The sequence below is a fragment of the Emydura macquarii genome, unplaced genomic scaffold (genome assembly GCF_026122565.2).
Source record: "Emydura macquarii macquarii isolate MOO-44397 ecotype Brisbane River unplaced genomic scaffold, CSIRO-AGI_Emac_v2 contig_374, whole genome shotgun sequence".
Taxonomy (NCBI): domain Eukaryota; kingdom Metazoa; phylum Chordata; order Testudines; family Chelidae; genus Emydura; species Emydura macquarii.
This window is the reverse complement of record NW_027130511.1, coordinates 10891962-10915776: the sequence shown is the minus strand read 5'-3', so window position 1 is coordinate 10915776 and position 23815 is coordinate 10891962. Positions and strand designations below refer to the sequence as shown.

The 23815-nt window shown below is 38.2% G+C and overlaps 1 protein-coding gene across 7 annotated transcripts in view; it reads right to left on the bottom strand.

Moving 5' to 3' along the window:
* RALGAPA1 (Ral GTPase activating protein catalytic subunit alpha 1) overlaps nucleotides 1-23815 on the bottom strand; it is a 228097-nt gene that overhangs the window by 150155 nt on the left and 54127 nt on the right. For 5 of the 7 annotated variants that reach the window (XM_067533936.1, XM_067533961.1, XM_067533944.1 and 2 more), the window contains exon 16: nucleotides 22433-22594. In XM_067533936.1, the coding sequence (XP_067390037.1) occupies nucleotides 22433-22594 (162 nt within the window). Of the gene's footprint in view, nucleotides 1-13272; nucleotides 13414-22432; nucleotides 22595-23815 lie in introns of all 7 variants that reach the window. The other 2 variants (XM_067533981.1, XM_067533991.1) reach the window with 1 other exon arrangement.

Here is a 23815-nt window from a genome sequence, read left to right as displayed (position 1 = left end):
AAAACAAAACAAAACCAGAACCAGGACCAGACCAAAAGGCAAAACAACACCCCCCCACCCCGCCATAAAAACCCCAAACAAACCTTAAACAAAACCTCACAAAACCCGCCAAAAAAACCCAAAACACCACAATAAAAACAAACACAAAACACAGTTTTATTCAAGTAAATTTAATGTTCATGAGAGTTACTAAACCTAATGACCTAGAAACTGAAATTGCATATCTACTGATCAGTTAATATAAAACAGAGTAAGAGAAACACCATCTTTATGGGTGAAAGGAGAGAGCACTCTATGCCCATTCAATTAGTTCTCAGCCCCTCTGCTGAGAGCGCTAATGTAAGTGCAAGTTAGTATTAATTGCAGTGTAGAGCTGCTGCAGGCCCAACATATATCCTCATGTAAATGGGCAGAGATCACACCAACCCCATTTCACATAATCCACTGAATTGAGAAACTATAATTTTTTATCTCAAATTTCCTAAAATACTAAAGGCAACACTAACAATACAACTTATACTACCAAATCAGCAATGTGGTATACAGAAAAATGGATAACAACAAATATCTGTTACAGATACTAACTAGTATCAGTTTCCTGATAGGAATTATAGCTCTTCGAGGCAGTGTTTTTAATGGGAGGTGTAATAGAGTTTTATTGTTAAAAAAAAAAAAAAATCTGCCTCATTTTTGTTAGAATCACTCACTTCCTGATTATGCTTTTCAACTGCATAGTCTTTTTAAAACCCAGAGACACTACTTTCGAGGTTAAAGGAACACCATCAAGGTTATTTAATCATAAAAATGGAGTAACAAGTCAATTAAGCCACCCTTATCTTAAGGACTGCAATGGTGTATTTGAAACCAGGATATATTCCATAACAAAACTTAAGATGAATCTACCCTGTTATTGCCAGATTAACCATTCTATGTTAAATTAAAGAAAGTGGACTGGCTTCAATTTAAAATTTTCTGAATTACTAGCTCATAGTTTCCTAAAACAATGACAGCAACATTTAGTTAATGCTGAGGCTGAAGTTACCTTATAAACTTGCAGTTCAAGGGGCTTGTATGCAGATAAAGTTAACTTTTGAGCTGAAATTTCTTGTTTGTTCTTAAACCAAAGGTGAATATTTGGAGAAGTTAGATACACTTCCATGAGAGTTTTATGAACGTGCAGCATTTGTGGAGTGGAGGTAGAAAAAGAAAGTAGGTATTTTCATGCTAAAAGTAATTTTTCAGAGTGAGTGAGACAGACTGATTTAAAAAGTTAAAAAAAACAAATTCACAATTAGCTTAATTCTTTGGACCTGATCTACAGCCCAATGAAGTCAGTGGGCATCTTCAATGACTTCAAAGAATTTTGGATTAGGCAATCAATGAGGAGAAACAGCAGTCAAAATTAGAAAAAGAAGGTATTGTACTCATCTAAGCACTGCTCTGTTCACAAAATAAGATGCACCTACTTGAGTGACTAAAATTAATGCCACCCATGGCAGATAATACAGTCTTCATAATATGATCATCCTACTCCTTTCATCACCATTTTTAGCAGCAGTGCATTAGTTAATTATAATAAAAATGTCAAAGTTTTTATGTACCTGAGTTAACACCTCAGTGAAAAGCGTGGAGTGCTTCACGGCACTCAGAGTTATTGTTTCAGGCTCTTTGTAGACTCAGGCAGATATCACTACATCTGTTACGTTCAAATTTATTCTTTGAAGATTTTTTTGCAGCTAGAAGAACTACAGCACAAGATGGCAGCTTGAAAGAAGTGACCCACTGTATGCCCTTCCCACAGATCTGAGCCCTGGAGACAAATGCCTTTTATGTTTCTGATTAACTTTGGCTTATAAATAACCAAAACATAAGCCTGAAGATTGCACACTGTGCATATATGCAGTAGTATGTTTTTCTACTCCATTTTAAAACAATTTACTGCATGCAGAAGTCCAAATATTGAAATAAATATAATTGCATTTATAATAATTTATAATAATTCCAAACAAATCTGTTATGCTCGTGTCACTAGGATTTTTTTTTTTTTTTTTTTGGAAGAGCGAAAAATTAAGGAAGTAAAAACACTAAAATATATTAACTTTTTGCAATGTTACTGTTTAGAACTTACGGACATGTTCAGAAATACAAAGTATGGTTTCCTCAGCAACTAACTCCTTGTTGCATACTGGCATAAATTCAATTTTGGACATTATTTATTTTTGGGAGGTTCTTATTAAATGCATCACAGAAACACCCAGTTGAGCTTTGAATTAAGCTGTGTATAAACACATACAAAAAATACAGGTTTAACCCTTCAGGACTGATCCAATTCCTAAAATTTTGGAACAGGGTTGTTGCAGGACAGGGAGAGTCTGTAGTAAGGCAAAGGAAAGAGGCTGCAACACAGAGCTCCTAGACAAGCCAATCACATCTCTCCTTTCCCTGATCTCTGTATCTAAGGTGACAAGATGTCCTGATTTTATAGGGACAGTCCTGATATTCAGGGCTTTCTTATATAGGCATCTATTACCCCCATCCCCTGTCCCTGTTTTTCACACTTGCTATCTGGTCACCCTCTCCTTATCCCAATCTGCTGGGCCCACCCCATTGCTTCACGCTGAGAGACAGAATGAGCAGACAACTTCATAGCAGCTGGTGCGGAGCAGGAAGGAACAATCTGGGAGTCATAGTGGATCACAAGCTAAATATGAGTCACTGTAACACTGTTGCAAAAAAAAAAAAAAAAAAAAAAAAAAAAAAAAAAAAGCAAACATCATTCTGGAACGTATTAGCAGGAGTGTTTTAAGCAAGACACAAAGTAATTCTTCTGCTCTCCTCCATGCTAATTAGGCCTCAACTGGAGTATTGTGTCCAGTTCTGGATGCCATATTTCAGAAAAGATGGACACATTGGAGAAAGTCCAGAGAAGTGTAACAAAAATGATTAAAGGTCCAGAAAGATTGAAAAAATTGTGTTTGTTTAGTCTGGAGAAAAGACTGAGAGGGGACATGATACAAGTTTTCAAGTACATAAAAGGTTTTACAGGACGAGGAAGAAATATTGCCCTCGTTGACCTCTGAGGATAGGCCAAGAGGAAATGGTCTTAAATGATAGCAATGACCATTTAAATTGGACATTAGGAAAATCTTTCTAACTGTCAGGGTAGTTGAGCACTGGAATAAATTGCGTAGGGAGGTTATGGAATCTCTGTCATTGGAGATTTTTAAGAGCAGGTTAGTCAAACACCTGTCAGGGATGGTCTAGATAATGCTTGGTCCTGCCTTGAGTGTAGAGGACTGGACTAGAAGACCGCTTGAGTTCCCTTCCAGTCCTACGATTCTATGATGGAACAGGCACATAGCCAAGAAATGGATCCATGCTCAGAGATCAGATGGCAAAGAACAGCAGGTGGCTAAGGAGCAGGAGATTCTTCATATAATTTATGGGGAGAGGTTTTATCAGAGCTTTGCACATAACTTGGAGTAAAGCTGTAAAGGCACAATATTAAGTATCTCCCTCTGCTCCTCCAGATTCTCTCAATTTACTGCTGCCTTTGCCTCTTTTCATTTCAATACTTAGAAAAATTTCCTATTTTCCATTCACTAAGCCTGCTCCCTCCTCACCACCTTCAAATCCATTTCTTCCAGGCATCTCTCCTTCCTTTGCCTCACCAACAACATTGTCTCACTCTCCCTTCTTTCTGAAGTATCCTGTATGTGTCTGAGAGTTTTGCTTACCACAGACTGTCCCAAACAGTTTACCAGGAATGAGTCTAAGTCTGTTTATACAGCACCATGTACATTTATGGCGCTATGTATAAATTTTAAAAAAGACTCTAATTTTAAAATGTTCCTTGATAGAAGACTGAAGATATGACTCCAAAGAAAGTAGACTGTACTAATCCAGGCAACGAAAACCTGGAGAAAGAGATGGAGGTTGCTGTAAAGACAACAAGGATCGATTCATCTGGTAGGACCAAGAACTGATGCTTCTGCTGGAGTGAAAGTGAGGAATATATAGAAAGTCTGTAAAGCAGTCTCTTCGCCAACCTGCTCCAGTGAACAAGGTATAATGTAAATAACACCTCTCTTACCCACCTTCTTAAGCCCTAGTCTGTAGTCCCATTATACAAACATGAACTCCCATTTTCCCTACTACTGCATCAGGACTTTTCAGCTCATTTAGAAATGGGTTTATCCTTCACTGCCACTACTGTCTTCCTGACAGACAAGCAGTATTTATTACCAAGGAGGGTACGAGGACCTTTGAGAACTCAGTGACTGGAGAACTGCTGAGCCCACTGCAGCATTAGTTGTTCAGGCCTGCACAAAAGCATAATGGAGTTTTTCTCACACCTTCACAAAACAAGTTGCAGCTCTACATATCTCAGTGAAAAAAAAACTTGTTGAGGGAAGCCACTGACACTGTCTGAACTCTAGCGGAGTGGGTTCTGACTCCATGTGGAGGAGGGATATTGGCCAATTCACAGCATAGCAGGAAACAGCCAGCAATCCATTTGCAGAGTCTCTGGGAAGATAACGCCTCTCCTTTCATGCATTCTGTGAATGATGCAAACAGTCAGGAAATCTTCAAAAAGGTTTTGTTTTGTCCAGGCAGAACGTTAATGCCCTTTGAACATCTAAAGTGGGAAGTCTTTTGTCTTTACTGGTGGCGCGTGGTTTTGTTGAGAAGACCGATAGATGGATTCTCTGGTTGAAATAAAATTCTGAGATCACCTTAGTGGTAAATCTGGGGGGTACAATCTCAGCAAAACCTTCTCCTTATGAAATGCAGTGCAAGGAGGGTAAGCCACAAAAGCTCCCAGGTCCCGCACTCTTCTAGCTGAAGTTACTGAGATGAGGAATGCAACCATCGTATAAGTGAGAGAGAAAGTGACGCCAATGGTGCAAGTGGGGCTCTTTTTAATGCAGTGAGGACTAAACTGAAGTCCCAAACTGGGGTAGGTTTTGTTATAGGAGGGAAAATTCTGATCAGTCCTTTTAGAAAACATTGCTTTACTGGAGGTGTGAAGATGGAATGGTTGGCAGTCAGGAAGTGATGGGCAGCAATAGCAGCCAGATGAAATCAAATACAACTAAGACCTCGAGTCTTCAGGGAAAGTATTCCAGAAAGGTGGGAATGTGCAAATTCTCTGGGATTTCTTGTTGATGATGACTCCAGAGAACCTCCTTCACTTTGCCATGTAATGCTTTGCCATCTAATGCTGTATGCTTGCCCAGATGAATGCCCCATCTCAGCAGGGAAGCATCTATGATCAGTATTTTCTCAGGTGGCGGGGGAATGAATGGGAGTCACACAAACAATTTGTAGCTGTTTTCCCACCATCTTAGTGAGTCCCAGACTCTCTAAGGAATAGATTCCTGCTTTTCCATGCTGTTTCTGCTTGGGATGTATACTGTCTTGGACCAGGCTTATATGCTGCGAAGTTGAAATCTTGTAAAAACAGTGTTACATAGGCGCAGGCAGCCAAGTGACCTAAGAAAGTAAAACATGACCAACCAATGTCTGTGGACTGGCTTGAGTATGTGCAACTAGTGCCTTCACGGTCAGGAATCTGTCCTTTGGAAGATATGCCCTGGCTGTGATAGAGTTCAATGATCCTCTGATAAGTTCTATCGTCTGTGTGGGGACCAAAATGGATTCATCTTTGTCTACACAGATGCCAAGTGATCGTAGCAGCTTGAGTAAAGCTGTTGTTGTTGAAGGGACCTCTTGATGAGATCTCCCTGTCAACAGCCAGTCATCGAGGTAGATAGAAATTTTATTGTGGCAGAGGTGAGCTGCCATGACTGACATCACATTTGTAAACACCCTTGGAGTTGTAGGAAGTCCAAAAGAAGCACCTTATATGGATAGTGTTTTGGTCCTACAGTGACTAAGAAATTTCCTGCACACTGAGTGGATACTGATATAAAATAGGCATCTCATGTTGAGAGCTGCAAACCAATCTCCTTTGTTAAATGAGGGAATTGTTGCCGACAGTATTCCCATTCTGAATCGCACTGCTCGGATGTAGATACTGAGTTGCCGTAGATCTAGGATAGGTTTCCATCCTCCCTTTTTCTTGGGAAACAGGAAGTATCTTGAATAGAACCCTTTTCCTTGTTATTGAAGAGCGAGTTCTATGGCTCTCAGATGCAGAAGGCAGTTTTTTTCCTGAATGAACATCTCCTTATGATAGTGATCCCTGAAGAGGAACAAAGATGGGGATTGTGGAGGAGAAGGGAGAGGAACTGTACTGTGTTTTCCATACGAATTATGTCAAGGAACCATCTGTTGGATGTTTTGTCCCACCAGTCATTGAAGAAATAGACTGGATGGCCTCCAAATTGGGTATTGGAAGGCAAGCTTAACAGCAGAGCTGGTTCACAGTTCTAGACAATCCTATCATAATTGTTTCCTTGCAGATAGCTGGATTTGGAAGATGAAAGCAGGAGGATCAGTCTGTCTAGTTCTTTGCAGCCTCTGATGCTGCCTTGAAGGTTCATAAGTTCTGTTATGAAAAAATGGTTGGGAAGTAGGTCTTTGCCTGTATGGTTGCAACCTCCACAACTCTCTCTTGGGTGCCAATGTATAAACCCCAAGCAAATTGAGAGTTCCCCTTTAATCCTTTGGTAAGTGTAGGGAGTCCTCTGTCTTCTAATGCGATTGTTCTCAAAGGGCAAGCCGTCTACTGTGAATTGGACCTCCGTTAGGAACTCAGATGACTGAAGCCACAATGCTCTCCACATGACCACTACCGTGGCCCTTGAATGGGCAGCCGGGTCAGTTACAAGAAGTTTAATCTAGAGTGATGATCACACAATCAGATTTCCTTCCTCAATGAGCACTTCAAACTGCCCACTAAGTTCCTCTGGGAGTTTATTTGAAATTCTGTGACTTTGTTATAGTTCACAAAGTTGATTTTGGCCATTCTGATAGTTTGCTATTCTGAACTGCAGGCTGGTGAAGGAAAAGACTTCTATTGAACAAGTCCAAGTGCTTAGCCTCTTCATCAGAAGGGGTAAATTCTGGTTAGTCTCTGTTCCTTTCTGATGCTGTCTGGTCCACCAAAGTTAGGAGTCCAGTGAGCAAATAAAAACTCTGCCGCCTTGGCACCAATGTTGTTGTGGAGCATCATCCGCTTTCCAAGATCTCAAGGAAGTTCATTAGATTCTGGACTCTGAACACCAGGATTATGTTGGCAGGGGAGGTGATATTCTTTCACCAATGTCTGATTTATCAGATAAAAACGTAGGATCATGTTCCATGAGCGATGCTGATGGTACTGGATGCTTCCTATTATCTCTGCTAGTACAGCATACTGGAGACTGCATCTCTGTGTACACTGATGATACTGTTGGTTTAGTGAGACCTTGACTGGTAGAAGGTCTGGGGGAGGACTTCCCCTTTTGTGCCACACCTGAGAATGGAAGTCAGAATGTCTCTACAGATGGTAGGGACTGAAAGAATGGACAAAACTCAGAATCCTACAGGAGTAGGATGTCTTGTTCAGTGTTGTATTTTTCCCTTAATTAGGTCTCCTTTCCAGCTGCACCATCAGAATCAGCTTAGTGAGAGCTCTTGATGATGAGAATTCTTTAGTCAAAAGTCTTGGCACCATCTGTGCCGGTTGTGGCCAATACTTTTCTTTCAGTGGTGCCTTGGACAGTAGCAAGGTAGCTGATGGTGACAGTTTCAAAGCAGTGTTTGTTTTCAGAACCAGGGTTTTGGTGCTATGCTCTGAAAAAGCTGCTGTGGTATGGTGATGTGAAGTCCCCAAAGACTTATAAAAGAGGATTCCCTTCTTAGGGGAAAGCTCAGATGGAGATTTATCCCTCTTTTGTGAGAGGATCATCCTTCATGTTTCTGTGGAAGTGGAAGTGGAAGACTTATTCCCACCTCTCTTGGTAGCAGTACTGGAGGCTACAGAGCCCTGCAGAGCACTCTGTACCTCCTCAGCCTACTGTACAGAGGGTTCTCCTTGGCCTGGATTAGACCAAGACCTCATCACTTGGTACTCATACTTTGCAGATTCTTGGAGGAAAAGATTGGCAAATTGACCACTTGGAGGGAACATGAGTTTCTCCAAAGCAGTAGAGGTACTGGATATTTTTGTCACTGAAGCAGAAAGGATCAGGGACATAAGATATAATTCTTAAAGCCTGGGATCCTGGGCATAATAATTGCCTTAAGGAGTATGGATGGGGGTGGAGGGGAAATATCCCCCAATTTAGCAACACTGAACAACAATTTGAAAGACACTGAAGGTGAGATGAAAGAACAAGGAAGAAGAAAAAACATCACTATGAGGTGGTGAGGGACTGGACCAGCTGACTGCAGCCTGTAAACAGGTAAAAGAGCTGCCATTTGAGCACACAAACTGCAACAGAGGGGGCCTTCTTTGGTTGGGAGCCGAAGGTAATAAAAAAGGGAGAAACTGTTCCTTTGCAGAATTGAGTGGTTCAGCTCACTGCTGATAGTCTAAACTAGGCCCCCCCCAGCCCTTGGCTCAGAATCAGAGCCAATGCAAGGGGGTGGATGGACAGATCAGATGTTTGGTCTGACTAATGGCTGCAGTGCCCACTCAACTGCACAAGTGGTATCTCTTGTGGCTTTAGTCATCTGCAACTCTCCTCCCACAGAATTTAGCATTATAATATTCTCTCAGTAGATACTGTAGTTGCCTAATCTAGTCAGATACCACCCATACTAGCAGTATATTGCATTTGCCACAGGTACCTGGGTTGGCAGCTTCAGCGGCATGGGAGAATGCACATGGTGTGGAACTCAGGGACAGAGAGAAGCAGTGGCCAGATAGTGAAGGCAGAGAATGGGCTTCCAACATAGGTTTATGTACAGCTGTAGCTTCCAATCCAGTTCAGCTGGCTCTGGTTACACCATTAGGCAGTTCTGTCCCACAGCATTAGAAACCTACACCAAGGCCCATGATATTTTATATCAGTAAATCTGAAGTCAGCATCGGACCTCTGTCACATGGTTGAAATTAAAACAAGTGAGATTCTTAGGAAAGGTTTTGAGTCCTGCCAGTACCATCCAATACAAAAGTAGAGTATCTTACTTTTAGGAACATTTGTTCACCATCTACCTTGAACAAAGGTGCAGTCATGAAAGCAGTATTTATCTAGCTTATCTAGTTGTGCATTCTGAAATGTATTCTGAAATGTTCAGCCTTATGAACACGCTAAGGATTTGGAACAAGCACATGTGAAAAGAATACTAAAAGGAAAGTGTAATGTGATGTGAAATCCCTGTGCACTCAGATTATTTTGAAATTTTGGCCTCTGTTCATTGCTATTACTTACCATAGCATGGTTTGCTGTAATGCCTTACTCTTCATAAAACCTGAATTTTTTGTGAGTCACTACAAATACAGCCTCTTGACTGTTTTCAAGAGTACTAAGGAATTAGCATCCCTAGTGGGAGAACAGTTCAGGGATGCTAACGTGATCTTTTACATGGACTGGCTGTAGTCAACAGCCTAAACTGACAGAATGCAGGTTGATGGTATTGGTTTTGGCATTTGTGCTGCAATATCTAAAGTTTAACATACTCTTGAGAGCAGACCATGTTCCCGGTATTAATTCTGTTGCAGCTGCCTTGTTTTATCAGATAAAGAGATTTAGAGCTTTCATGCCATAAATTAAATGTGGAGCCACTCAGGTCACCAAACCTGTTCTATGCTCTTGACCACTAGAAACACTGTCAGACTTATTAATTACCACAAATATTCAGATACTATCAGAACCTAGAGGTTTACTTGGTTCTTGGGCAAAACTGACTTGCCAGCTGATTAGATATAACTGTTTGGTATCCACCAAACATGCCACCATCCCATTGTCTGATGTTTCTGAATGCAAGGCTAGAGCCTGACAACACAGAACCCTAGGGCCCCACAGCATGGCTCTACAAGCCCTTAAGAATATGGATGCTTGGAAAATTGAAAGAATGAGCATCAAGAATTCTCCACCACCCATCATATTATATCAAGAAAGTAGAAATGTGACTTAATAAAGCTGCAGCTCATGGCCACTATGAAGGGATGTTTATCTTTTTGTTATGAGAGTGCCGCACCAGGAACTACATTTTTTGTATTTTTCTGATAGAAGTTAATTTCTCTTGCTCACTACTTCATACTGTGAGATAGGAGCAGGTAACCTCATAGCAGCTGGAGCACACAACAGAAGAGGCCTAAAGCCAGGGAGATTATCTTTCAGTGAACTAACTCAAGCTAAATGATGACCTCCATTACATGAAGGTACATGTATATGAGAGAGCACATTGTGCCCCTTTATGTTCCTGTACCAGCTATCTGCATCACAAGTAGCAGCACTGGAAGGGATGCAGCCTCCATAAAACTGCTCCAACCACTTCTAATCACAAGTGGGAAAGAAGGGGATGGAAAGGTGGAACCTTGACTCACTGAGTCACAGTTTCCCATTCAGGCTGCTACAGAGGCAATGCTGGCGCTAACAGAGGGCCTATTGGCAGATCCACCACTGAGCTCTCAGTAACTTCAAATGAACTAATTTTATATAATACAACGCAGACTGAATACTTACTCACTGGGTGTATTTGGAAAAAAATTAGAAAAATCCTTGATTATCTTAAACGTTAGACTATTTCAAGATAATTATAATTGAGCTTATAACGTACTACTTTCATACCAAAGGAAATGTCCCTTTAAAGCAAGAAGCCCACTGCAGAAAAAAGATCTTTCAAAGTAATATTTTTAGAAAATCCAGTCTCCAATTCTGAGCACCATTAAAGGAATTCAGCAAATAATCAGTTTTCAAATTCATAACTCCTAAGAATGTGTAGGAGGCAAATTAGCAGCCTTCATTTTCTGATAGCAGCTAATAACTTTTGAGTGGGTCCTTCCCATTATGGGAAGTAGTATTCAGCATGTTTTTTCTTTCCTTTTTCTTTTTAAATGACCTCTCAAAAGCTACACTTTCCAGATTCTGGTCTGTGGTATATAATTTTTTCCCAGTGCAATTCAAGCTGTACTACCAGAGAGAAGGAGGCAAAAGCCTTCTTTCTCCCTTTTTAAATACTAAGACTCATTTACAGTGATTTGTACTCATTTAATTAAATCAAAAACAAACAATAAAACCCAAGGTGTTCCAGACCCATGCTAGCCCCTCTAGAGCCTGAGTTATTTTTGTGGGAGAGGAGGATACTATAGGAAAAAGTATTGTTTTGAAGTCAAAAGATTGGTTTTTGTTTGATTTAAAATGTGTAGACACTTTAGGATCTTTGTCAATACATCATAATATATGCTCACTTGCACTTCTCTTTGTATTGCATATGTATGGATACAGCGTTTGATGCTCTATCTATCAGTATACTGAGGCTGTACTGAATGGATTTCTTTTTAAGCAAGGAGAATATTCAGTCAATATTTACAAACTAAAAGATCAATATGCATCAGAACCGGGCTACACATTTTATAGTGCTAATTAACCCTCCTAACTCTATTCTACCCACTGGTGTATTTAGAACTTCTTTTAGAGTAGCCAAATCTTTCATGAAACAAATTTTAGAATAGTATGGCATTAGCAAGCGACATCAAGTCTATAAAGCAAAATACTACATTTTAATTCTGCACAAAGAACTCAATGCACTATTGTCATTCAAAATTCATAAACACTAGGGTAAAATAACACAGTTGGGTTACAAGGGAACACCACGGAGGACACAGGTGGGCAGAAGACCCCGCCACCAACTTTCTTCCTGTCCTAGCAACCTTAAATTCTCTAATCTCACTGTTTTTAGATCCACAACGGACACAACAACAACAACAACAACTGTGCACGCCTTTTATAAGAATTACATCTGGCCCATATGATTTGATTCTTATAAGCAGTTAAGTATTACAAGCAGATTATAGGTTAGTACAGGAATGATTTTGTTTTAGTGGTTTTGATCACTGTATGCCATTGATTCTTATATCAGTGATTCTTATAAATGGAGTGCACTGGTACTACGTGGTTTTTAATTTATTTTCGCCCACAAATCTCAAAGCATTTTACAAAGAATGTTACAGGTGGGAAATTTGAGGCACGAGAGGTGAACTTAACTGCGCAAGGTCACCCAGCAGACCAACGGCAGACAGGAAGTCTCAAGTCCCAGGTCCAGTGCTCTAATGACTGCCCCATATTTTGCTTTCCTCCAAAAAAATTGTCCAGAGACCCAAATCTAACCATTTCTTTAAACATATAACGATGGCAGGATATGGTGGGTTTTGAATAAAAAAAAATTGAAAACCATTGTTTTAGTCCAACCTGCTTCCTAGAGTAGTGCATCTTGGAACACTGATGGGGTTAGTCAGGAATGCACATTTTAGAGGAAAGGTAACAAGTTGTCAGGTTTCTTCATGAAGACCTTGGTAGGCAGGGAATAATGAGGGATGTTAGCAGAACAGAAACTAACAGCTTAATGAAGGTTCTTACAAAACAGTGGGGGGGGGAAAAACCAACACATTTTGCACAAAAAGCTAGTTACTTTTAAAACTTGTTTGTGCTAATTCTAAAATGTACTTACTTGTTGAAAAAAAAATTCTCAAGAGGAAGCAATTGTCAAACTTCCAGCCAACCATCCTGCAGCACCAACCATGTTTTCAGAAAACTCCAGCTCTGAACAGAAATCCCCAAACAGGTGGTGGTGTTTTTTTGGGTTTTTTTTAAACTATGTGTTTTCTACTTTGGATATATTTTAAAGAAGGCAGGCACACTGCAGAATCTCTTTATAGATATGCAATCACAAATTACTTTTCTATTACAGTTGCCAAATTGTTGGCAAGGGCAATAAATACAATGTGGACAACATGCTCAAAAATCCTTATGTTGAAAGAATGCCTAAGACAAGTAAATCCAATTAAATCTGCACCTCTTTTCCCTCTCCTTTCCCCTCCATCCCAAATAAAACTTTAGATCAATTCTATTCCCCAGCATATGTATGTTAAATTACCATTATTGAATAAACTAAAAAAGCAGAAAAGTTCCATTATTTTCACAATAATAATAATAATTGGCACAGCACTAACTTCTAACAGTTCCAGAATGGGTTGCAAATATATAGCATGATATTTCACATCACTCAAAATGTATATTCTTCATCTCTTCCCTTCTCCTCCCCCCCTCCCCAGTTATATTTCACTTTGAAGAATTTATTGATTTAGCAGAGTTTGAAAGCAGAAGGATTAAAAAGTGATAAAGGGGGTGCAGAAATTAGCAGAGGTGGCACTACCTGAAAGCTCATCAGAAAGGGGAGTGAGAACAATATCAGGCAGGAAGGGTTTGGAAGTATGGATCAGAACAGGAGCACTTTTAGCACTGCGTATATAGGCCGATGGCAGAGCACATTCACCAATGGATCGGCTTCTCATGGCTTCAAAAAAGGAAAAGAAAGAAGTGGGGAAGGAAAAAAAGAAGAGTGACTATAATGAAAGGCTTGTGTCACAGAAAAAGCAGCAACAGAGAAAACAAAGATAAAAAGAAAAAATTTAAAAATTAAAACATTTCAGCACGGCAGATATTGGCAGAGCTGTAAGAAAGAAAAAAAATCAGTGGACACAAGACATTTTGAGTTTTAAACCTTTTATGTAAAGCAGCAATAATGCCTGTAGTTGACGGTTACAATTATTTTCCATCCAAAATTGATAAACTAATTAAATAGCAATATTTTCCACTGCATCAGGGGTTGAAAAATCAGCAAGTTCAACACCATTCCAAAAGCAATCATAACTTGTGCAATTTTAATCTAAAAAATAACTATAAACTAAAAAAAACACTATATTTATACTTTTGTAGACTAGCTTCTTTTATTGTTGAACAAGAGTATCCTGATTTTGAAATAAACCAACAATTTTCAATTCAATTCAAAGTTTCCAATACTAAAAGAAAATTATTTTTGTCAGCAGAGATTCAGTTTAATATACACCGTACTACTATAATAATAATAAAATAGTTTCACATAAAAATAAAGTAGTTGAAGTTGATTAACAATTTCTTATTTGTAGAGAAAATTTCAATACTACGTTCTGAAGATAAATGGATATTTGATAAATCTTCCTAGGTACGAATATTTTCTTCACCTCAGTTCATTCAACTAGCTCAATTCAATGACAAGTTCAAAGTTGAGAAATCAAGTGAGAGCTGAAAAAGCTGGAAAGCTTGTTTTCCTCTTTTAATTTATGAATAAAAACGAGGTGTGTGAAAGGATGAGATCTACTAGTTCTAAAATCTTGAAGAACATAGTGAACACGGTGACCAGAAACAACCAGTTCAATATGCTAACTACAAACAGAATATTTTGTTTGTCTAATGAATTAGTTAGTTTTAAATGAAAAACATGTTTGATGAATTCAGTTTTTTTCCTTGTATATCCAGTTCATTTAGTTTCATCTTAGTTAACTAATAAACTCTTTTGAATTGCAGTTTTCATGCATTCTTATTTTAATTCCAATTTCCATCCAAATGTAGCTTGACACAAATCACGAGTAAAAACCAACCAACCAGTAAATCAGAAATGTGAAATTCACAATTTTCTAACAATTTTAAAAAATGCAAAAATTAGGAGCCTGAATAAATGTTTGTTACGCTTAAATAAATACGTATATATGTAGTGTTTCCTCCTGGTTATCAAAAAAGTACCAAATTTAGTGTAAAGGCTATATGTTTTCATTGCTAATCATCACGTTTTATTGGATACCAAGCAATGAGAATCAACCTCTGTTCAGGAAAATAACTAAAAACTACAAATGTAAATGAGAGTAAAACTGATTATTTAAATCAAGGATTCCTGCTGTCTGATTTTAAATTAGTGAGTTAAATCACTTTAAGTCAATCCACCATTTGGTGGGATTACTTACATTAGGATTACTTGCAGGATAAGAATTATATTTGCCATATTCGCAATAATCTTTTAACCAATTCCTTGGATAATTTGTTTGTTTCTATTTATATCAGCAAGAACAGCTATTACAATTTATTTGTCAGTATAATTTAAGCTTATAAAGATAGAATTCATGATCTTGCAGTAATTTTCTCCTTCACATTTTCATGATGGAAATCTTAATTAAATTAAAAAACCATTACACACAGACATTTTTTCTTTCATGGGAATTTCAGAGCCTTTTTTAAAAAAAATAAAGCTTGTAGATATTGTATTTACTAATCAGACTTGTTACTCAGTTGTATATGTCTTCAAAATATCTTGAAATATGTATTTTTAATAAAATCTAGGGCTCCTATTCTGCATGGGAATCAGAAGTACATGGAGGTGGTACAAGTTGAAACTGGGCACACCACACTTATCACTCCAATTAAAGGGATGCCTATAACTTAGGAGCATGCAGGAAAAATGGTGAGTCAATGTATGTGGAGCAGGAAACACATCGGATGAGCAGCGTGTAGAGATTAGGCAATTCTAAAAGCACTTTGAAAAAAGTCTGGTAAGACAGGTTTAAATCAAAACACTTCTATTAAACGTAGGGCTTCTCTACACAAACATTTAGCTGGAGGCAAGCTAGGGTATGACTCTATCATGCATTAGCCCACTGCATACTAAGTGTCCATTACTGTCAGTTCATTTGTGTACTTTCAAAGTCCTGGATAGATCAAAATGCACTAGGGAACTGTTAGTGCACATCATCAGGGTCCACACAGATAGTCAGTGTATGGCAAGCTAGTGTATGGCAAGCTAGGGTTGATTCGCAACAACTCAGTATTGTATAGACAAGCCCTCCATTTATGAGAAACTGACTAGAAGTAGCTTTGCTGCAAAGTCTAAAAGTAACAGTATGTGCAAAGCTGCAGCTTCCCTTTATTTTCAAAATCTATAGCATTAAAATATGGGCCATATTCTATTATTAGATGCATAGCATGCATTATCGTGTATCTTAAAATAAATCAAATGAACATGGATATTAGAAGATCTTTTTGGTACATGCTCTGTAGCTTAACTTTATTATTAGACACTAGACCTAACACAAATCTTAAAATGAAGTGTTCCTTGTAATCAGGAGCTTGTCTCCTCACCTCCACAGCCTTCTGAACAGTCCAGCACATTTGCAATTAAAATGATGGAAATTTAAACTTCCTTTTTAAGATATAAATGCAAATCAATATTAAGACAACTACCTATGAGGTGTTGTGAAAAACATTAGCCAACCCAGTTCAAATTTTAAAATTATTTTAATTTAAATAAGATGTGCTATACTAGTATCAATAGTCCAGGAAGGGGAGTCTTATTACCAGGATTTGAGATTTTCAAATGAGTTAAGGTTGTGTAGAAGGACTTTTTACATAAATTGCACCAGACAATTCTGAAAGTTCACAAGGAAGAGTCTTGCTCATTTTTCTCTCCATCTAAATACATTAATTAAAAATATTTATTCTCTTCAAGATTATGATTTGGGGGTGGGAGTGGGGAGTGAAAGAGGTAGAATGGATACACCATAAATGTTGCTGTATGCCTATTTTCCCCTGACCTCAAAGTTGTCTATAGACCATCTAAATCTGAACCAGTTCTCCTGAAATCAGTAGATAGCATACCCTCATGAAAGACAAGGAGGATATCATACAAAGATGGGCTGAACACTTTAATAGTCTGCTCAACAAACCATCCACAGTCCATCGGCGTGTCCTTGAACAATTACCTAAGAAACACATCAAAGAGGATCTTGATCTCCCTCCATCAGTTGAAGAGCTCATGAAAGCCATCAAACAATTCAACTCTGACAAAGCATCTGGAAAGGATGGTATTCCAGCAGAACTGTACAAAGTAGCAGGCCCAAAGGCTATCAAGGTGTTTCACAACATCTTGAGTAGCATTTGGGAGGAAGAAATGCCATAATACTTCAAAGATGCTGCTATACTATCACTGTTCAAAAACAAAGGCAGCAAAGCTGACTGTGGAAACTACAGAGGCATTTCTCTCCTCTGTACAGCACAGAAAATACTAGCCCACATTCTACTAAACAGATTAATTGCAAACGTATCTGTGGAGAATATGCCAGAAGCACAGTGTGGTTTCAGACCAGCTCATAGTACTATGGACATGATTTTTGTCATAAGACAAGTCCAAGAAAAATGTTTAGAGCAGAACATGGACCTGTATGCAGTCTTCATCAACTTGACTAAAGCTTTTGCTACAGTCAACAGACTGTGTCTATGTGCTATTCTACATAATCTGGGCTGCCCAATCAGGTTCATACAAAATCATCCATCTGTTCCATAACCAGATGACAGTGCAAGTGCTCTCCAATAGTGACTCTTCTGACACATTCAAAATCTCGAATGGAGTGAAGCAAGGCTGAATACTTGCTCCAATGTTATTCAATTTGTTCTTTGTGTCCTCAGCCATGCCATAAGGGACTTGAATCAGGGGATATATATCCACTACAAACTGCGCCTTGATGGCCCATATACATGACGACCCTCAGGTCATCGTTGACAGGTTTTCTGAAGCATCCCAGCTGTTTGGCCTCACCATCAATCTCGGAAGGACAGAGGTCTTGTTCCAACCAGTACCTCATTCCAAAGCCCTGCAGCAGCCATCTTCATCCAAGGCATACAGCTGAAAAATGTGGATCAGTTCAAGTATTTGGGCAGCACCATCTTGAGTGACTGTTCCCTGGATAAGGAAATTGCTTCCAGAAGCAGTAACGCTAGCCAGGCCCTTGGCCAACTCCGAACAAACATCCCTTAACCAACATAACATTCATCTCTCTACCAAATTGAAGACCTACTGTGCAGTGGTTCTAACATCTCTCCTATATGGATCTGAGACATGCACTCTTTATAGATGGCACATTAAATAGATTGAGAAATTCCACATGTGCTACCTCCGTTCAATAATGAGCATTTGCTGGCAGGACAGAGTGACCAATATTAAGGTCCTTGAGAGAGCAACCAACCAGCATTGAGGAAATGCTATTGAGAGCACAACTTAGGTAGACTGGACATGTCATCAGAATGGTAGCCCACAGTCTCCCAAAACAGATCTTGTATGGGGAGCTGAGGCAGGGCAAAAGAAAGAAGGGTTATCTGTATAAGCACTTCAAAGATAACCTGAAGAGTAGTCTTCACTGGGATGGCATCAATTTCAAAGAACTCGAGCAAGTGCCTCAGAACAGGACTCACTGGCCGTCTCTGACAAGATCAGCATGTAACAGGTTTGAGCAGGATCGATGAAATTGTCTCCAGACTGCACGTGAAAGGGGACACAGAGCTGTATCATCAAACATCATAGATACGGACTTCCCATGCCCTCAGTGCGGCTGACTCTGTGCATTAGGGTTCACACTTCAGAGTCATGTGTAGCCATAGATGAGAACTGCAAAAATATCATCATCAGCAGCAGCAGCAGGGATGGACTACCAACACACAACATTTTACCTTGGCCTATTGATTATTTGTAGCCACATTGTCACCTAAGAGGTGTGTCAGTAACTAACTCACATAATTCATTATTGTTCTTGCAGACAAGTTTAATAATGATTAGTGGATTTCTAATGTAATAATATACCTCGAGCATCAGAATCTGCTGCTTATGCTATGAATCCTGGACTCTACCCCAACAAAGATTTTTCAACCCATATGCATACAAGGTTAAAAGGCCCTTTTTGAAAAAATACTTTACATAAGATCAGGCTAATAAATGTACACACTGCATATCAGAGAAGCTGTGAATTTTACTCAAGTCAAACATATACACAAAAACTTGGTGTGCAACTAATGGGTGCTGCATGAGGATGATTCAAAATAGGGGTGGCACAGATATACACAAAACATAGAGATAGAAAAATAATCCCATCTTTTTCTTACCATAAAAATATTCCACATGCACTTCCCCGCTACTCAAATATATAAGGAGTATATTACCAACAATCAAAGGAAATATACTGAATATCAAAGATCATACAACACATCTCAGGACTGACTCCAAACAGATGTGAATTTAGGTCTGGAATGCAGAGTCAATATAGAATTTAAGAGGATATGGACAGCCACATACTGTGGAGGACAGATTTATTCTACACCTAGGCCAAGGTCTCACAACTACAACCATGGGTCACAATAAATTTGTTATGTTCCATGTATTTTGAATAAGAAACCAAAGCAATGCCTTCCTAGTGCTTTAAAATATTAGCATAGGGTTAAGATCTTGGTCTCTCTCTCCTCTCCTGATGAGAATTATGATTATGATGGAGAAGGAAATAAAGCACAGGATTAAAATATGGCAGGGATCAATTAACTCACCAAAGCCAGCCTTACGTATTTAGGTTAGGAGGGGGAAACGATGTTCTCAAACCAAATCGACTGCTAATCCTAGGCATCACCAATAGCAGCAGAAGCCTTAAAACTTAGCTCTGGCTACTAGAAATCATTAACTTTCTATATTTAAAAACTGATGAAGGAAACAATCATTTTAGTTAATTTACTGTATGTCAAGTACAGTAACAGTTGGCTAAAGATGTGAATAGTTTGCAGAAAAATGTAGGTAATATCAGAGTTCAATTTTTAAAATTATCCAATTACTTATTCCAAACAAAGTAAATTGTAATTATATATGATAAAATTAGTAGCCAAAAGGATTTTGGAGTATGTCACTATACTTCATAAAAGGACTGAGAATCACTTCATAATTTTAAAAGAGATATATAGGGATTTGTGGGGGCTGGCTCTGGCAATTATTTTTGGGCTTTGCACCTTATAACTGTAATATTAGTGTTGAGACATTCGTGCACAGAAAATATATTTCCATGTATGCAGGACAAGATTTACGAGTTTTTAAAAAATATGGTTATATTAATTAAAAAGTGTCCTGTTAAGATTCTTTCATGTAATAGGATTGTTTGGAGGGAAAAAAAGCAAAACAGAAGATATGATACAATGAGTAAAATCAGATTAGTTTGTTACTGATTAGGTCAATATATAGCTTGACCTGGATACATTTCAGTGATTGAGGACTGATAGCATACAACATCTACCTTTTGAAATGTTAATTTGAGAGAGAAAAAATGTAACAGGAGCTTTAGTTTTGTATCACCTTGATAAAGCAATGAAGGTTAACAGAAAATTCATGCGAGAGTAATCGCAAACAAACTAGAGAGCCAATTTTAAATATCTGAACCATAATGAATACTTAGTCAAATTAGAAGCTGTCAATTTATCAGCATGAGACATAGGAAATGCAGATTAGTATTTGAATGCATGAGAAAAGTAGACATCTGAAGTTGTTTTAAAGCTTTTTGAATCAGAGACTGTGTTCTTCTACACATCTGCACAGTGGATCCCCAGTCCTGATGGAGGCTTTAGGTGCTACCATTCAACAAATAAGCAAGAATCTCAGAAATGTTGAGATGATATAGTCCAGCCCCTGTGCAGAGGTAGAACCAAAATATATCTAGACCCTCCCGGACAGGTGTTTGTCTAACCTGTTCTTAACAACCTCTAATAACAGGGATTCCACAATCTCCCTTGGAAACCTATTAACTACTCTTTTAGTTAGAAAGCTTTTCCTAATATCTAACCTAAATCTCCTTTGCTGCAAATTAAGCACCTTACTTCTTTTCCTGCCTTTATTGGACCTGAGAACAATGAATCACCATCCTCTTTGTAACAGCCCTTAACATATTTGAAGACTTATCAGGTCCCCCTCAGTTTTCTTTCCTCAAGATTAAACTAATCCAGTTTTTTTAAGCTTCCCTTATAGGTCACATTTTCTAAGTCTTTCATCATATTTGTTGACTCTCTCCAATTTGTCCATCTCTCTCAAGGTGTGGCACCCAGAACTGGACACAGTACTCCAGCTGAAGACTCAACAGTGCCGAGCAGAATGGGACAATTACCTCCTGCATCTTACATATGATACTCCTGTTAATACACCCTAGAATATTAGCTTTTTCACAACTGCAGCACATTGCTGATTCATGTTCAATTTGTAATCCACTAAAACTCCTGGATCCTTTTCAGGAGTACTACTGCCTAGCCATTTATTCCCCATTTTGTAGTTAGGAAGAAAAATATTCAATTCACAAGTGCAGTACTTTGCACTTGCCTTTACTGAATTACATTTTGTTGTTTTCAGAACAATTCTCTTATGTGTCACAGCTATTTTGAATTCTAATCCTGTCCTCCAAAATGTTAGATCCTTCCAGCTTGGTGTCATCCACAAATTTTATTAACACACTCTTCACTCCATTATCCAAGTCATTAATGAAAACATTGAATAGCACTGGACCCAGAACAGACCCTGTCCCATTAATAATAATAATAGAAAGTAACAGTGAAATAAGATATTTTTAAGAAAAATAACTTGGTTAATTTAACCACTAGGACTCAAAAATTAAAATTATGCTTCAGAAATGCTGGGGGAAGAGGAGAAATATTTGTATTTCTGAAAGTCTATTATACATTCAATTGCTAACATGCATTCCGTGAATCTCAAACTGTATCAAAACATACCAGCTGTTAGGCAGAATCAGTAAAATTACATCTCTCACTAAATGAGACTAACATAATTTACCATTATGGTGAAACAGCAACAGGCATTTCTAAAAAACAATTTTTTAAAGTTAAACAACTGCAATTTTCCTTCAAGCAATAGAAAACAACTGAGATCATCCTAGAAGATAACTCATAACTAAGTTTTAGTCCAAGTCACATTTGCATTTTCGAAGTAAGTCATACAAATGTGAATGAGTCCTCTATTGAGGACTAGCACCATAGTCTAACACCAGTCATTTTTAAAACAGGGGAAAGAATGTCTGCAAGCAATAACGTAGTGACATTTGATCACTGCAGGAAGTTAGTTAGGTACAGACCTGTGCAGAACTATTTATAGTTACTGGAGGTTTTAGGATATACCCAAGAATACAAAGTACTTAAATAAACCAACTGTTTCACATACTTAACACACAATTCATTGCTCTCTTGGAAATCCATTGCATACTTTGTGCAAAATGTATGCATACAGCATTACTTAAAAAGCCTCATATTAATCATCTATTCATATCTTTCTTGAGATGGCCTATCATCATCATCACCTCCTTCTATCACATAAAGCAGTTTTGTTGGTGGTGGTGGGTTTTTTTTGTTTTGTTTTGTTTCTTTAAGTACAGCTAAACTGTGCCTAAACAATTGGATAAATCACTAAGAAGCATTAATACATCATTTGCATGACCTGTATTTGTTAAAAATCTACATATAAGTAACCAAATGCGATTCACTTACCCCAAAAAACACCACATAGGATTGCATAATATATATTTACATACATTACTAAGTACTACACAGGAAAGATTTGTGAAAAAGTTCTCCACGTAGATACAAAAATATTCAGTTCTGAATTCTTCCCTGGTCCCCTCATGTCACATATCTCAGTTTTTACAGATACATACCAACTGTTTTCTGCCGTACTATGCTTCTTGCCTTTTCTGTCCCTGGAGATCCAGTCGTTGTAGCACTCCGCTGTCTCATTGGTGCCTGTCCAGGCTGATCACGGCTCCAACCTCTAGAAAAGGACTTATCAACAGATGATTTTGGGAACTCATGCCCAACTCCTGCAAAAATATAATTATGACTTTATTAAATTAGTTACCTGAAATGTTCATATATTAGACCATTGCTGTAGTCACCTTTTCAAATATTATCCACTCAGCTTCAAATTTACAAATTTTCGATAATGCCAAGCACGTGACTTCTGAAGCTGAACAAAATATATTAACATTTTTTAAAACCACATTTATGAGCCCTACCCAAACATCAATTGAACAATGTTCATACTAGATCAAAGCCTCTAGTGCAATTACTGTTATAGTTTCTTTCCGACATTTCCAATATATAAACTCAAGAAAAGTGAGATTATCAAGAGCACACAAGATAACTATCCACAGTTATTAATTTTTTCCCTCTATTTCCAAAGCATTTAATATAAAGTATAATTCCAGCTACCCAAACTCCCTTTATCCAAAAATCCTATTTATCCGCATCCACAGTGTCCCCTCATCTAGCCCTACTGTAGGTAGTAACACTTCCATATATATGAATATCCACTTATCCAAAACATTCAGATGCCCCCCAGGCCATTTGGATAAATGGCAGTGCACTGTATTTCATCTTTTATTGTCCCTATTAGAAGTGAGACACACAAAGCAAGATATTTAAAAATAATGTATTAAATTAATTTTTTTGGAAAATAATTATACACTGGAAAGATTCAGGCAACGTAAGTAACTAAGAAAAAAAAACATTGCTGGCTCAGAGCAAAATATTAAATTGATCTTTACGTGAAATCCTAATGCAGCAATCTTAAAGAGAAAATAGGAAATTCTGAATGGAAATTTTATAAATCCTCAAATAAGTGAAACAGGCATGAGTCTGGCTACCGTAGCTACTGGAGCTATTTGAATAAGTTACTCGTATTCCAAGAGACAAATGAACTAAGGATCACCAACCAATAAAGTATGTCCTCACAGAGTGCTGATCCACAATGCAGCAATATGTACCAGATATGCCACCGTCACCTAAAGCATAGTGTTCTCCAGGCCTGAAAGTTGTGGTTTAGTTTTCCTCAGTGAAAAGAGATTAAATATTTTGGAGTTTATCGACAAAATCCAAAGTGATGCTTGATGAGGAATAAAGTAATTGAAAATACATCATATTTGCAGAACTTGCCATAGTTCGAGCAATTTCCTCATTGCTATTTGCCGATGTGTGTACACCTACCCTGACCAAATATGAAGCATTAAGGAAGCTTGTAAAAAAAACCAAAAACCTAACTG